This window comes from Pleurodeles waltl, chromosome 4_1 (assembly GCF_031143425.1).
Source record: "Pleurodeles waltl isolate 20211129_DDA chromosome 4_1, aPleWal1.hap1.20221129, whole genome shotgun sequence".
In the NCBI taxonomy this organism is placed as follows: Eukaryota; Metazoa; Chordata; class Amphibia; order Caudata; family Salamandridae; genus Pleurodeles; species Pleurodeles waltl.
In genome coordinates this window covers 306,127,599-306,142,849 of record NC_090442.1, presented here as the reverse complement: position 1 = coordinate 306,142,849, position 15,251 = coordinate 306,127,599, and the positions used below count along the sequence as shown (strand labels likewise).

Here is a 15,251-nt window from a genome sequence, read left to right as displayed (position 1 = left end):
ACCACCTCAAAAAGCCCAGTCCACTTATCTTGGAGAGCCCTAGGCTCCACTGGTGCCATGACCCACACTTTTTGTCCAGGCTGAAACTCAACCAGAGTGGCATTCTGGTCGTACCACTGTTTCATATCCTCCTGGCTTGCTTCCAGGTTCTCCTGAGCGAGACTCCTGAAGCGGGCAGTCTGGTTTCTTAGTGCCAGCATGTAGCTAAATACATCCTGGGGTGGTTTACTAGGAGCTTTCTCCAAAGCCTCCTTCACCAGACTGAGCGGTCCCCTCACAGCCATAGATGAGCTCAAAGGGGCTAAAGCCAAGTCCCTTTTGAGGCACCTCCCTGTAAGCGAACAGAAGGCATGGCAAGAGGACGTCCCACTTACGCCTCAAGGGCTCTGACAGGCCCTGAATCATGCCTTTCAAGGTGCGGTTGAATCTCTCAACCAGACCATTACTTTGGGGGTGGTAAGGGGTGGTGAACTTGTAGGTTACCCCACACACCTTCCACAGAGACTTCATATAAGTGGATATGAAGTTTGTACCTCTATCAGATACCACTTCCTTGGGGAACCCCATGCGGGTAAATCCTCCCATCAAGGCACGTCCTACCATGGGGGCAGTGACCATCCTTAGAGGAATGGCTTCTGGGTACCGGGTGGCATGGTCCACCAAGACCAGGATGAACCTGTTGCCCATGGCTGTCTTGGGGTCCAGAGGCCCCACAATGTCAATTCCTACCCATTCAAAGGGAGTACTGACTACAGGTAAAGGTTGGAGGGAAGCTTTGCATTTCCCCCCACTCTTGCCACTTGCCTGACAAGTCTGACAAGACCTACAATAAGCAGCTGACTGCTTGTGCATCAAGGGCCAGTAAAAGTGGGAGACAAGCCTCTTATAGGTCTTGTCCTGCCCTAGATGTCCTGCCAACGGCACATCATGAGCCAAACCCAGTAGGAAGGCCATGAAGCACTGGGGTACCACCAGCATACGAGCTGACCCAGGCTCAGGAACCTTAGGCTCACTATACAGGAGGCCATCCTCCCAATAAATCAGGTGAGTACCTGGCGCCTCGCCAGCCGCCTGGGCTGCAGCCTGCTGCCGTAGCCCCTCAAGAGTAGGGCACTCCTTCTGTGCTGTGCTGAATGCTTCCCTGGTGGGTCCCCCTTCTTGCTGCCACTGCAACAGCTCAGGGACCTCCCCCAGTTCAGCCGCCTGTTCCCCTGTAGGCTCCGGGGCATCACCCTCAGGCTCTGCCTCCTCCTGGACCGTGGGAACTTCTGGCGCCGATTTCCCGCGCCCCCTGCCCTTCCTCTTCTTGGCGGTCCCCTGGGCCACTGTTTCAGGCTCCAGGGGCTCTTGACTACCCTGATTGGCTGCCATAGACCGGGTGGATAGGCATACCCACCCAGGCAGACCCAACATCTCCAAGTGAGACCTGTGTTCCACCTCCTTCCAAGGGGAATCCTCCAGGTCGTTACCTAGCAAACAATCAACAGGCATGGTTGGGCTCACAGCTACTTTCCAGGAACCTGAGACCCCCCCCATTCAAAGGGAACCTGCACCACTCTGCAGAGGCGCTCAGAGTTGTCTACCGCAACTACTTGGTGAAGTACCCGGGGATCAATCTGCTCTTCAGACACCAGGTGACTCCTCACTGTAGTCACACTGGCTCCTGTGTCTCTCAAAGCCTCCATCCTCTGTCCATTGAGGGTCACCCATTGCCTGTATTTCTTAGTGTTATCAGGCACTATGTTTCTCTGGACCATCTCAATGTCCCCTAGTGAGACAAGGGTAATTTCTGCTGGTTCCGACCCACCTGAAACCAACTCCTCGCCAAGCGCTACACTGGCCAAACCCTGGGACGGTGCACCAGTGGGTGCTGGTGTACTTTTGGGGCATTTGGGGTCCCCCCTCACATGACCCACCTGGTCACATGCATAGCACTTACGTGGGGGACCACCTGCCACTGGATTCCCTTTGGACAACCATGGCTTCTTTTCACTGGGGGGTTGGGAATTCTTACCCTGGGAATCAGTTTGGGGCCCTTTAGAGAACTCCCCCTGTTTGCCCTTACCCCCCCTTTCTTCTGAGAGGGACCCTGCCCACCCTTGGCGTGATCTCCCCCATAACTCCTTTGGACCCTGATGCTCTCCCAGCGGTCCGCTTCCTGCGCAAGCTTCCTGGGGTCAGTCAGCATGCTGTCAATGAGGTGCTGGCGCAGCTCTGGAAAACATAAACTGTACAAGGGCTCCCAAGCAATTAAATTGTAAAGCCCCTCATACGTGTTTACCTTACTGCCCTTCACCCAACCATCCAGTGACCTGCAAAAAGAATCAACACATTCCAATCATGTTTGGGATTCCTTTCTCTTGTAGGATCTAAACTTCTCCTTGTACTGCTCAGGGGTGAGACCATACCTGGTGAGTAAGGCCTCCTTCATGACAGGGTAGGTGAGACTCTGAGCATACCCTAAGGCCGTCAGTGTGTCCCTCCCCTCTGCCTCAAAATGCTTCCCCAGGGCTGCCCCCCAATGAGCTTCAGGGACCAGGTTCATGTGGAGAGCTGACTCATAACCCTTGAACAACAAGTAGATATCATCCTCCCTCTTATAATCCCTCACAAGGTCTTTTGGGATGTGTACCCTTCTCTCCGGCTGCACTGTAGGATTGCTGCCACCATCCCTACTGGACTGGCTCCTCTGATCTAACTCCTTTAAGTTAAGCTCATGAGCCAGCTGCATCTTCCTTTCCTCAAGGACTGCTCTTCTCTCATCTCTTTCTTTCTCCAGATTGAGTTTCTGCAGCTCCAATTGGTATGCCCTCTCTGCCTGTCTGTCCTGCAACTCCTCAGGTGTCAGACCCTTGGATGAGACACTGCTACCCGCCCTGGAGACCTTCTCCCTGGACATAACAGGCCCACCCACAATACCATTGTGTACTGAACACTCTTCCTCATCCTCCTCATCTCCCTCATCCTCTGTGTGCCCTTCAGTGCTCTTGGCTGTCACCCAGGCCCTCAGCGCCTTTTGCAGCTCCTCCTTCCTGGATGAGCTCTTAATGGGACAGTCAAAACTTTTACAGAACTGCTTCAACTGAGCTTTGGTATAACTCTCCAATTTCTCAAGGTCAAAGTCAGCTCCAACTGATGCATCTCCAAGTAGAGACATGATGAAAGGTAAAAAGAGTGCAAACTTCCAAATGCAGAAACAAGTTCCCAAATGAAGTTCAAAGTCAATCAAGGATCAGCAAAAAAAAAACAAAGTGGACGTAGGGAAAAATCCACAAAAAGAGAAAAAGCAAAAATCTCAAGACAAGCAGTATGTGGTCACGTAGTGGTCTGAACTCAAACAGTAGTGTACACTTAATTACTGTATGTCAAGTACAAATACAAGTCCAAATCCCAACCGCTGATCACCAATGTTAGAAATGGGGTCTTTGGTTGACAGTCAGGTTACCCTGTTCAAGCAAGGACCCTCACTCTAGTCAGGGTAAAAGAGAATCACCCTCAGCTAACCCCTGCTTACCTCCTTGGTAGCTTGGCAGAGCAGTAGGCTTAACTTCAGAGCGCTAGGTGTAAAGTATTTGTACCAACACACACAGTAACTTAATGAAAACACTACAAAATGACACAACACCGGTTTAGAAAAATAGGAAATATTTATCTAAACAAAACAAGACCAAAACGACAAAAATCCGACATACACAAGTCAAGTTATGATTTTTTAGAGATTAAACTAAAAAATAGCACTTAGAAACAAAAATGCTTCGATGAGATGTTAACACGGCGTCGTGACGGAGTCGTTCCCAACAAGCCGACACCAGCGGCGCCGGACACGGAGTCGTGTAGACCCCCAAGTACAGTACCTTTGGTGAAGAGTCAAAACAAGCCGATGCACGAAGTCGGGGATCGCGGCGTCTGTGCGAAACGTTGAATCCGTGCACTTCGAGCGGCGTCGGTCACGACGTGGTGCGGCGACTTCCACGGAGTCGCGGACTTCAGCGGGGCTGCTGCGGCGTCGGGGCTGCGAAGAGCGTCACGTTCCAGCGAAGGTCACGCGTCGGGTGCAGGCGGCGTTACCGGATTCAGCAGCGGCGTCGGTCCGGAGTCGTCCGAAGTCAATTTCCTTGGATTTCCACCAGCTTTCCTTTCAAGGGCCCAGGGACTGGATAGGGCACCACTTGTCAGAGCAGGAGTCTCTCCAGAGACTCCAGGTGCTGGCAGAGAGAAGTCTTTGCTGTCCCTGAGACTCCAAACAACAGGAGGCAAGCTCTAAATCAAGCCCTTGGAGATTTCTTCACAAGATGGAAGGCACACAAAGTCCAGTCTTTGCCCTCTTACTCTGGCAGAAGCAGCACTGCAGGAAAGCTCCACAAAGCACAGTCACAGGCAGGGCAGCACTTCTTCCTCAGCTATCAGCTCTTCTCCAGGCAGAGGTTCCTCTTTGTTCCAGAAGTGTTTCTGAAGTCTGTAGATTTGGGTGCCCTTCTTATACCCATTTTAGTCTTTGAAGTCACCTTTCTTCAAAGGGGACTCACACCTACTTGTGAAATCCTGCCTTGCCCAGGCAAGGCCTCAGACACACACCAGGGGGTTGGAGCCGGCATTGTCAGAGGCAGGCACAGTCCTTTCAGATGAGAGTGACCACTCCACCCCTCCCTCCTAGCAGAGATGGCTAATCAGGAAATGCAGGTGACACCCCAGCCCCCTTTGTGTCACTGTCTGGTGCGAGGTAAAAAACAACCCAACTGTCAAACTGACCCAGACAGGGAATCCACAAACAAGGCAGAGTCACAGAATGGTTTAAGCAAGAAAATGCTCACTTTCTAAAAGTGGCATTTTCAAACGCACAATCTTAAAATCAACTTTACTAAAAGATGTATTTTTTAATTGTGGGTTCAGGGACCCCAAACTCCACATGTCCATCTACTCTCTAGGGGAATCTACACTTTAATCATATTTAAAGGTAGCCCCCATATTATCCTATGAGAGAGACAGGCCTTGCAACAGTGAAAAACGAAATTGGCAGTATTTCACTGTCAGGACATATAAACCACATTACTATATGTCCTACCTTATCCATACACTGCACCCTGCCCTTGGGGCTACCTAGGGCCTACCTTAGGGGTGCCTTACATGTAAGAAAAGGGAAGGTTTAGGCCTGGCAAGTCGGTACACTTGCCAAGTTGAATTTACAGTGTAAAAATACACTTACAGACACTGCAGTGGCAGGTCTGAGACATGATTACAGGGTTACTTGTGTGGGTGGCACAACCAGTGCTGCAGGCCCACTAGTAATATTTGATTTACAGGCCCTGGGCACCTCTAGTGCACTTTACTAGGGACTTAACAGTAAAACAAATATGCCAATCATGGAGAACCAATTACGTACACATTTTAAACAGGAGCACTTGCCCTTTAGCACTGGTTAGCAGTGGTAAAGTGCCAAGAGTAACAAAAACAGTAAAATCAGAGTCCAGCACACATCAACAACCTGGGGAACAGAGGCAAAAAGTTAAGGGAGACCACGCCAAGGATGAAAAGTCTAACAGACACTTTCTGTAGTAATATCTTTATTGTGTAAAATACATAATTTTGTACAAAATACCATTACATAAATCAGACCAATAAAATATAAGATGTACATATTTAAAATCAATTCCCTGAACTGTACAAACAAAACAAGCACACTAGAAGGAACAGTTAAAATTCTTAGAATAGGCCTAACTTTCTTCTGCTACTAAAGTGCATTCATAAAAGTACATAAAATATGTTTGACTTCCTTTACAGGCCCATTGGTTAATATCTTTTAATATGAGGCTTTTATGTGTTATATCCATAAATCTTAATAGTGTCCATATAAAATTATTTGATTGTGACATAAAACAAGCAAGAGTTGCCTCCATTACAGTACACAGAGATAACTTCCTGAAGGAAGGGAGAAAGTAGTTCCTGTGAATATCACTCAACCCGGGACAAAGACAGATAATATGGTTCAAAGCTTTCTTGCAATATTTTAAAAAGTCTAAAATTTAGCATACTGGCTATAGACTTCCAGAGGCATTCAAGCTCTGTCAGACGAATATATGGTGGGCGGAATCTTAAACGTTTTTGTTTTATTAGTGCCTCTAAATTACAATCAATGCACTGCTGGTTCAGCTGAAAAAGAAGATTTCATGAGAAGCTCAGAGTGTTTGTATTGTGAAAATTTTTACTAAATCCCTTAGGTGAAAGGACTCCTGAAGTCTTTCTCTGGTAACTCGTTTGTGATTTCATACTGTCATTTGCTGAAGATCCTGTATAGTTGGTAAGGTATGATCCTGGAGAATGATATTAATTTCCTCACAAGAGAGACACAAGTTGGGCACAGGATTCCATGTCAGCTCTTGATATATCAGACGTTGCAGGGAATTGGCTTTTGCAAAGGCACAATCAACAAAGTAGTTGATTTTCTGTGTGCAGCGAATCAATTGATGGGAGACTTAATTTTAGTCTGATCATTATGTGTGAGGTGGAATTTCATAAACGTAATAGAGGGTGAGCATTTTAAATACAAATTTTACCTATTTTATTAATCTTTTCATTTAGTACTATTGAAGCATAGCTCAGAAGAGGAATTTATTTGGCCCTGATGGCTATGATGGTTGGTCTAATAGTGCGCCCTCCGAATACTTGTGAAAGCATTTTCAAGGCTTTTGTTACATTGGTAACCTTTGTTTTTAATGTATTTAACTGATGTGCAGCTCTCGACTGTTTGTCTAACTTGAAGTCCAGAAAGAAATAGAAGTTAACTGACTCAACCGTATTATTGCTTAACATCCATTTGAATTTAAGTGGACCCCTCCCAAGCAATATTATTTTTGTTTTGTTGATACTAGCCAGTAGAGTAGACTGTTGATCTGATTGTATTCATCAAGTGCAGTGAGCTGAAGCTGTAATCCAATTGGGGTCTGTGAGCAGAATACAATATTGTCTGCGTATGCCAGAGAACCAACTGGACAGTTTCCCAGTTTTAGAGGCAGGGATTCTTATTTTTGGAAAATAATTTCCCAAGTCAGAGTTGTATGATGAAAAGAGAGGTGGAGCAAGTGCACACACCTGTTTTAACCCATTGCTGATAGTAATTTTGGGGGAGACTTCTTGAGATTGTACATTTCTAGTAATATTTTGTGAAATCAGATGGTCAATGATGAAATTTGTAAGTTTAGCCCACGTTTCCTTCCACAAACCATCCTTTCTGTTAGAGTTGCTGAATCTGTGAGAGGAACATCCTGTTCCCAATAAGTGTCAGAATTTCTTAGAATCTTTTGTTGCAATTAATTTATGTAATTAAGCTCATTTTTTGTCAGCTTCCATAATTTGTTTCTCCTATATGGTCTTCCTATAAATCACCTTTAACTCCTTAAATGGATTTGATGTTTCTATACTTTGTGGGAAGGTAAGTAGATGTCTCAAGTCTGTCCTGTATTTCTGTTTTATAATTGGTATTCTGTTTAGTGACCTGAATAACTGCCAAGGAAGACAGCATGCATCACTAATAACAAAAACCAGGACCTCCTGAACCCCTGACCCCAACTGGATACCTGTTGCTTTAATGAAGCAATATCCAATGATGTGAAGTAGGATACTGAATCCCATGTATGACCATGACAAAAAGATGGTTTGAAACATAAAATTACCAGAGGTTGCAAAATGCTATGCGAAAGTCTTCATTAAAGTCTCCAGTAAAAAAACAGGGAGATCTCTGCTGTACTCAATTAGATGTTTTAATGTTTTAATTAATCCAGTATTCCCATGACATTTATCAGGTCTGACCTTGAAGAAGGCCAGTAGATATTTATAATTTATAACTGTTCCTTCCTGGAGTTGATTATCTGTCCGGCCAGAATTTGATTAGAGAGAGTTGAAATTTCAATGCAATTGAGTTGGTATTGTGTGTTGATTAAAGTGAGAAAACCACCTGAAGGACAGCCAAATATAGCCTTAGTAGCCTTTTTCTCAGAAGTTATAAAGTTGGGAAGACTGAAAGAATCTTTTTTCCAGGACTGGCGGTCAATTGAAACCTATTTAGAAAAGAATTGAGATCGTATTTTGGGCTTTTCAGGTGAAGAACAATACCAGCAATATTCCAAGAGCAAATCTGTAAGAGTTGTTCATCCTTGGTATATGTGGTGTACATTAGCTAAACGTAGCACTTGTGCCTGTTCTTTTGAGAATAGGTCTACTCCTGAAAGAGTATATTACCCCTGGTTGTATGGACATAGGTGGATATTTTGCTTTGCCCATTTGAGTTAATGAGATGCCTCACTCCCCCAGCAGTTCTTTCCTGGCCCAGATTTCTTGTGTGCATGATCTCTGTAGACCATGTTGCTCGAGTTAAGTGTGTATTCCTGTTTTGCCTGCAAGAAAACAAACTGATAGGAGGTCAGCTGAGGCCACTGTACTTAGGTCTGGAAAAGCTATTAGTATTTTTAACAGATTCTGCCTGTTTACCACATCCTGGAACCACCTTGATTGATATACTGGGGTGAAAACCAGGGCTTGGCTGGCAGAAACTGATTTACACTTTTATTTTTGAAGGTGAGCACATTGATTTTGAGTGTCTGGGTGTAGATTGTAATGAAACTTGTTTCCTATGATGGTTACAGGAACTAAGGTTCTGATTTAGATCTTGGCGGACGGGTTACTCTGTCACAAACATTACGGTTATTCCATCCTCAGTATTACAGTTTCCATAGGATATAATGGAATTGAAATATGGCGGACAGAATATTCGTCACATTTGTGACAGAGTAACCCCGTCTTCCAAAATCTAAATCAGGCCCTTAGTCTTCTGTCATGGTCTTAGCAGTGGTTTGGGATGTTGAATGATCTTTCCTCCCTGTTTTACACAAAGAAGATCCATTGTTTTAGCTGGTGAATAATGCTCTTGGTGTTCAAATCATATTAAATAGAAGGACTTCTTGGGGCTACATCTACTTTAAACTTTGAAAATTCACATCTCTAGTTCACCTTATTTGATTTTTGTTATTTTGGTGTCATTTTGGTTTTTAAAGTTTACTCTACCTTGTCAATTCATTTTGACATTTGTATTGTTTTGCAATTCGACTTTATTACTGTTTAGTGCCACATAAATTCTTTATATGTTTCCACTAAATTAAGCCTGTCTATACTGTTCAATAGCTACCTGAGGGCTGCGCTCAGATTTATTTAGAGACTTTAGTGGTTCACCCTGACAATGACTGTGATTATTACTTGAGGTTGGTTCTTACCCTTCTCAACTAATAACTCCATTTCTTACAGTTAGGAATTGTGAGAAGATTGTCTTTTACTTTTTGTTTGCTGGACCTGGGGTTTCATCCTGGGTCAGATACATTTTTTTAGAACTTTCATAAAAAGCTTTTTTTCTTGGAAAATTTCTAATATAACAGAATTTTTTTTCATCAAGGTAGTGTTGATGAAAAAACATGAGAGAGGATTCACTAATTTAGGGTCGTTAGGCAGGTGTTAACCATTTTTTAATTTAATCAAAACGAGGTAGATTTGTCAGTAGACCAATACCCCCAGTGCGATACACCCTAAAATCTTCACCTTGATTTGGCTAGCTAGTCACAAGGACCTTACTTTCAGAACACAACCAGGGAGAAAGCCCAAAATCCATTACACCTTACTTTCACTGTGGTGTGATGGGCATGACCTCTCCATGGACAGGCTGATGGATTACCCTCCGTGAGAAAGTACACAGCTGCAAAAATGTACATCAGAAAAGAAGCACATTAAGTGGTCATGTATTTGTGAGGCATGCACTGTTTCAAACCTGCATAACAACATAACAGGTGCTCTATGGAACTGATGCTGCACAGTTAGTCAGACATGTGGGAGAAGGCGATGGACACAAACGTAGGGTATTATAGGAGCCATAAGATTCAGACAGTATAGAGAATATTAGGAAGTCACAGATAAAGGAAGTGTTTCAATGGTGGGCATGGCCACAAAAGGGGAAATGCGAAGGCCAGCTGGGCCCACAAGTGGGTCTCCCCTGTACCAAAATGCTGGTGAATGATAAGGGAAATGAAGCACGCGTTGTGTGGTGCAGTGTCTATTCCACAGCATATAGCCCTCAAACATTGTTCTTGCTATAGTAATACTGCCTAGATTGGCATTTTCACATTTAAACATCATGGTGTTTTCCCCACTGTCAAACAGTAAAGTTGTTTGTCAAAAGTTTCACTATGGGCAACAAATAAGCATTCATAGTTAAAAAGGTGGCCACTCTTATAAGCTTAAACTGTGTAGGAGCCATGAATTGTGTAGTTATTACTACTGTGTCGTTATAATATTTTGTATGTCTTTGAGACAGCCTCTCCAGTGGGTGAGCATAGGTTCTTTCAGGGCGACTAATTGGCCAACGTATAATTCAAAGCTTTGCAGCAACACCATCTATTTTCCTTTGCCCCTTGCACGTCAGTTTGTTGTGCAGGTTAGTCCAGTTTAAAAAAAATAGACCAAAGTGGGGATTTTTCAAAAAGCTTTTTCTTCTGTGCTTCAGCGTCTAATTAAAGAGGCGGTTGCTAAGAGATGTGCTGAGCATCACAGAGAGGCTCTCATGCGCTCCTCTTCTTACCTTCAGCATTCAGGTCCTGGACCAGAGTTTAAGACTAAGTGCAATGGCAGCTTCATTAAATGGATCCCGGTCCCAGTCTGCAGCAACTGACGGAAACAGCGTGGGCGATGATGCTCCGCGGGCCGCGGAAGATGTCCCGTGGAGCGGGGCAGATGATGGCCCAGGACAGATGGCCATGTTGGGAAAAGCGCACGAGTTCTTCCGCATATGTGACATTGAGAACAAAGGATTTATCACTCGCCGCGACATGGAGGTATAGTCAAAGTATTTTTTCCTTTTTATTTGGCGGCTGCAATGTGTGGAGAAATGCCTTATTTTAAAAACAACCTATAATGTACAATGATTTATTCCTCTCAGTACTTTCTACAGTTTTATTTTACATTGGTTGTACCATATAGCACCAAACGAATTCGTCGTAAATCAAATATAAAACTTCAACACACTTGAACAGACACAAGACAAACGAAGATGTTAAGCGACAGCAGTTTTCAAATTGCACTAAAGTATCCAAAGAGCTTTCTTCCCCGATTTTTTTTTATTTTAATTCATTTTATCTTCAGTATGTTTATTCAGGTGGTCGTTGTAGTGTTTGGTTTCTTGCCATGAGTAAGGTGACGCATGTTTCTCTGCGGTCTAATATGTGTTAACCTGTGAGGGCCAGCTATGTCTGGCTTGTTTGTGCTTCACGCTTCTCCTTGGTTTCCTCTGGGGTGCTTCATTCTGGCCACAGCAGTGTCTTACCCGAGCCGCAATGTGAAAGGCTCAGCTACAGCACTTATGGCATTTCTAGTTTGGATGAAGGTTTCGCTGTAAAGAGCACTTCAAGGTTACAATGCTGCACATCAAAAGCCTTTGAAATCATGTCCAGTGCATCTTAACAATGTACTTTAGTCTGGTGGCACAATTTGATGTATACTGTAATTATGCCCAACATTGGGATGGATATTTTTGAAGTTTTTCAAATACTGCGCACAAAATCACCCTGATACAATGCACACTCTAACAAGTCAGTCGTATTTAATGGTTACAAAGAGCATTGTTTTTGCTCAAGATAAGAGGGCACTCCTTAGCAATACTTGTTTTTAATTACCTCTTCAGAAAAGGGCTGAATTTAACTGATACCCTTTCTTTTCACTCCACCTTGGAGTTCTTTTTAGGTAGAAGCCTACCAGACAGTTAGCTGTCTGATTTTCCAACAACATCCTGGGGGCATTCGAAAAGCTGACCTAGGAATGCATTCTGCTCATTGCTTATCATTGGCTGTGTGGTTTGTAACTCACATTTGCTTGCTTTCTATTTGCTGGCTTTACTTGTTTTAGGCTGTCCAGCCTGACTTCGTCCCAATTCAAATGTCTGCAAATGAACTGTGTCGAATCACATTTTTTGGTACATTTGAAGTGTGGTAGAAAAAAATATTTGAATACGATCAAAACAAATCAGTACACTAGGTGATGACATTTCCAACATTATTGTTTGTATGCTGTATATTTTTATCAGTAAAACTGTATGTCTGTGCAAACGTAAGGGTCATTTCAGTTAAATATGTGCAGTCTGTAATGGCAGTATGCTACCTCACCCTACACCCTACTCCACTCTACTCTGCAACACTCCATGTGTGAGAGGACAGTTCTGACTTCCTGGTCCACCCAGAGTTTTTTTTGTGCTTTTGGATCACCAGTTTTTTTACCTTTTCTTGTGAGGGAGCCTCATAGTCTGGGACTCACCCACAGTAAACTCATGGTAAAAGGTACTGCACATGTTTACCACCAGTGCCGCTTTGTTAAGATAAGGCTGCTGCAATTCCGCAAGGGTAGGAGGCTCAGGGCTTGCTACAAGTGATCACATGTGTGCACCCACGTGAGGGCTGCACAGGGAGGATAGCTGTTGTGAGCAGCCCAAGAACTACACCTAGATAGCCTGGCCCAGAAGGGACCATGCAGAGTGGGTTGTGACCTGGAGCAGGCCTTATGAGATGGGTGTAAATATGTGATGGATAGTCAGTGTGCTTACTGTCTTCATTGTGGTGATACTCCATTAAATGTTTCTGGGAAAGGCTGGCTTAGGGTGCAAATTCAGTTCTCTAGGGTCCACAGACTCCAGAGTTGCACCAGTGTACACTGCAGACTGTATGAAAAGGATAATGCAGTAGGTTACAAAAGCATACCTGTCCAGCTTATGGGCCATCCAGGAATGTTATCTCTTTCTGACTCAGGTCAGGATTAGGGCCAGTTACTGCTCTGTCCATCTGCAGGAGCAGGGCCTTGCATCAATCAGCCAGCTGTCATTCTGTGCCAGGAACCTGGCCTACACCAGGCTCCTCAACAGGGAAGGGCTCCTTGGAGGAATTGCTGGGAGAGGTCCTGGCAGGAATGTCAGGGATGAGGGGCTGAGTCTGTCAGAGCACACATCACAACTGACTCCTGAACGAAGCCATTTTGAGCTATCCCAGAAGACTGTGCAGGAAGGTTGGGACGGGCTGCAGACGTGATGTGGCACATCAGGATATGTCTGCTAGACATGTCCACCCCCACTTAAAAGGTCTTGAACAGGGGAGGGCTCTCGCTCCTGGCTGTACTTCTCTACAGGCACTTGGACTAATGACCGCCATCATGGACATCTGGAAAGAAGAAACCCCTGACTGCCCACTGAGGGAAAGTCTCTGCCCCTGAAACTCATGGTAATGAGAATGGAATGACCCCAGACCCAGTGGGGCACATCCCAGGACCGAGCAGGTCCCCTTATAGCTCTGAGGATCAACTGGCGTAAAGACTGGGCTCTGGCACAAAGAAAGGAAGGCTCCAAAATGAAAGGCTGTTGCAGGGAGTCAGTGGGACTGGCTCCACACCAAGTTGGAAAGCTTCTCTTTCAGGAGGCTGCCCCTTGCTCCAGGTGGCAAGGACTCACCACCAGGAGAAAAATGAGCTGAAGATCATAAAAAATGACCCAACGGGGCCTGAGATATCCCTGTGTAACGTTTGGCAACCTTTGACCTTTTGCCAGGCCGAACACAGAGTGTGTGGGGCTCTGCTGCCAAATGCCAAATTGCCTCTGGGGTGGGCCAGGTGTTGGAGTCCGGCCCTCTATGTAGTGTGCAAAACTAGGCACACTGTGCAGGGGGTCCAGGCAACTACACTTGGGTTTCCAGAGGTAAAAATTCGAATATCTAATGCTCCAATTTTTAAGGTAGCTGGTCGAGCAGTTAGGCTAATACAGGAGATGTGCTAGGCATTTGTTGTACTCACAAATCCAATCATGCACCACACACACTCAATGAATAACTTGAGGCCAGAATTTGTAAAAACACTTTGAATCTTTATACAATTTTTAAGACCAAAATCTTTAAAATATGTTAAGTACTTTTCAAGTTATGACTTTTTCAAGTTTCAGTCTGTCTTTTGGTGTGTAAATACACACCATTGGAATCAATGGACAGTCACCTTTAAAAATGCATTAAAATTTGTACAGCTGAGTTACCAGTCTCTTCTCTTGCAGGATGTCGGAAGAAGTTGGGGGCACCCTGTGCCAGCTTGAGAGCCTTGGGCTGCTCCTGGTTCCAGCGGGAGCAGAGCTGGAAAGTCTCTTGGCACAGGCACAGGGCCACTTGGAGGGGCCACCCGGAAAAGGAGCTGGTTTGCAGATTAAAAGCTGGTGCCTTGGGATCCCCTTGGGCTGTCGAGGTTGCAAGGGGTTGGGGACCCGTGGAGCACAGCTGGTTCCTCGTTGCAGGACGCAGGGCAGCCAGATGCAGGGCGAGTTTGAGATCAGGAGCTGTGCACAACAGAGTCCTTTCGAGCTGGAGGTGAGTCTCTTTGAGGGCTGCTTACAGGACAACAGGGGCACTCTGGCTGGAGTTCCAAGGTGTTGCTGAAGTTCCTCGATTGGGGCTTCCTCCTGATCTTTTTGCAGCTCTGAGGGAGCTGTTTTTCTGGTTGTCCAGTATCAGCTGACCAGAACCCAGGGTATTAATGTAACTTGTCCATTGGAGGGCGCACTGCCAATAAACTTTGCACACTTGTAGGTCATATCTGGGCAGTCTTTGGTGTGTTGTTGGGTCGAGCTGCAGCTTCCAGTTACGGAGATATTAGCTGGTTGGTGAAGTGACCCTCACCAGTTTGTTGGTTTTTGCTTGGATGTTGAGTAGTGCCTCCACTCAGAAGGGAGATCTGGGGTGATTCTTGAAGCCTGAAGGTCCCCTGGGTTTCTTGGGGTCAGTGCAGTGTCCAGCTCCTCTGGAGCAGTGATTTTCTGGTCCTGAGTGCAGCAGGCAGGGTTTGGCCCCTTTTCTTGAGCAGCAGGTTCACAGTTCTTTTGCTTTGGATCTTCTTTGGTGCTGGTTTTCTTTGTCCTTTCAAATCCAATTTCTTGGTCTAGTGGAGCCCACTAAATACTGAATTTAGTGGGCATTTTAGGGGAAACTGGTAGTGTCCAATGGGACACTTACCCTTGGGTGGCTACACCCACTACAGTGACTACTTCCTGTGGGAAGGGACACTTCCCTAAACCTGATTGGCTATCTTCCTCCATTCCAAGATGGAGGAAACTGAGTTGGAGGGTCCACCTCGCAGGCAACACTTTAGAGGTGGTGCAGGATAGGTGAGGCCACTCCTCCTACCAATTTTGTGGTTTCCCATCTTTGCTC

At 45.3% G+C, this 15,251-nt stretch overlaps 1 protein-coding gene across 4 annotated transcripts in view; it reads left to right on the top strand.

The window, feature by feature from the left end:
- Positions 1 to 15,251, top strand: part of CRACR2A (calcium release activated channel regulator 2A) — a 953,477-nt gene that overhangs the window by 321,058 nt on the left and 617,168 nt on the right. For 3 of the 4 annotated variants that reach the window (XM_069228394.1, XM_069228393.1, XM_069228396.1), the window contains one exon: positions 10,619 to 10,865. In XM_069228394.1, the coding sequence (XP_069084495.1) occupies positions 10,656 to 10,865 (210 nt within the window). In that variant the 5' untranslated portion in view covers positions 10,619 to 10,655. Of the gene's footprint in view, positions 1 to 10,618; positions 10,866 to 15,251 lie in introns of those variants that run through there. The other variant, XM_069228397.1, reaches the window with a different exon arrangement.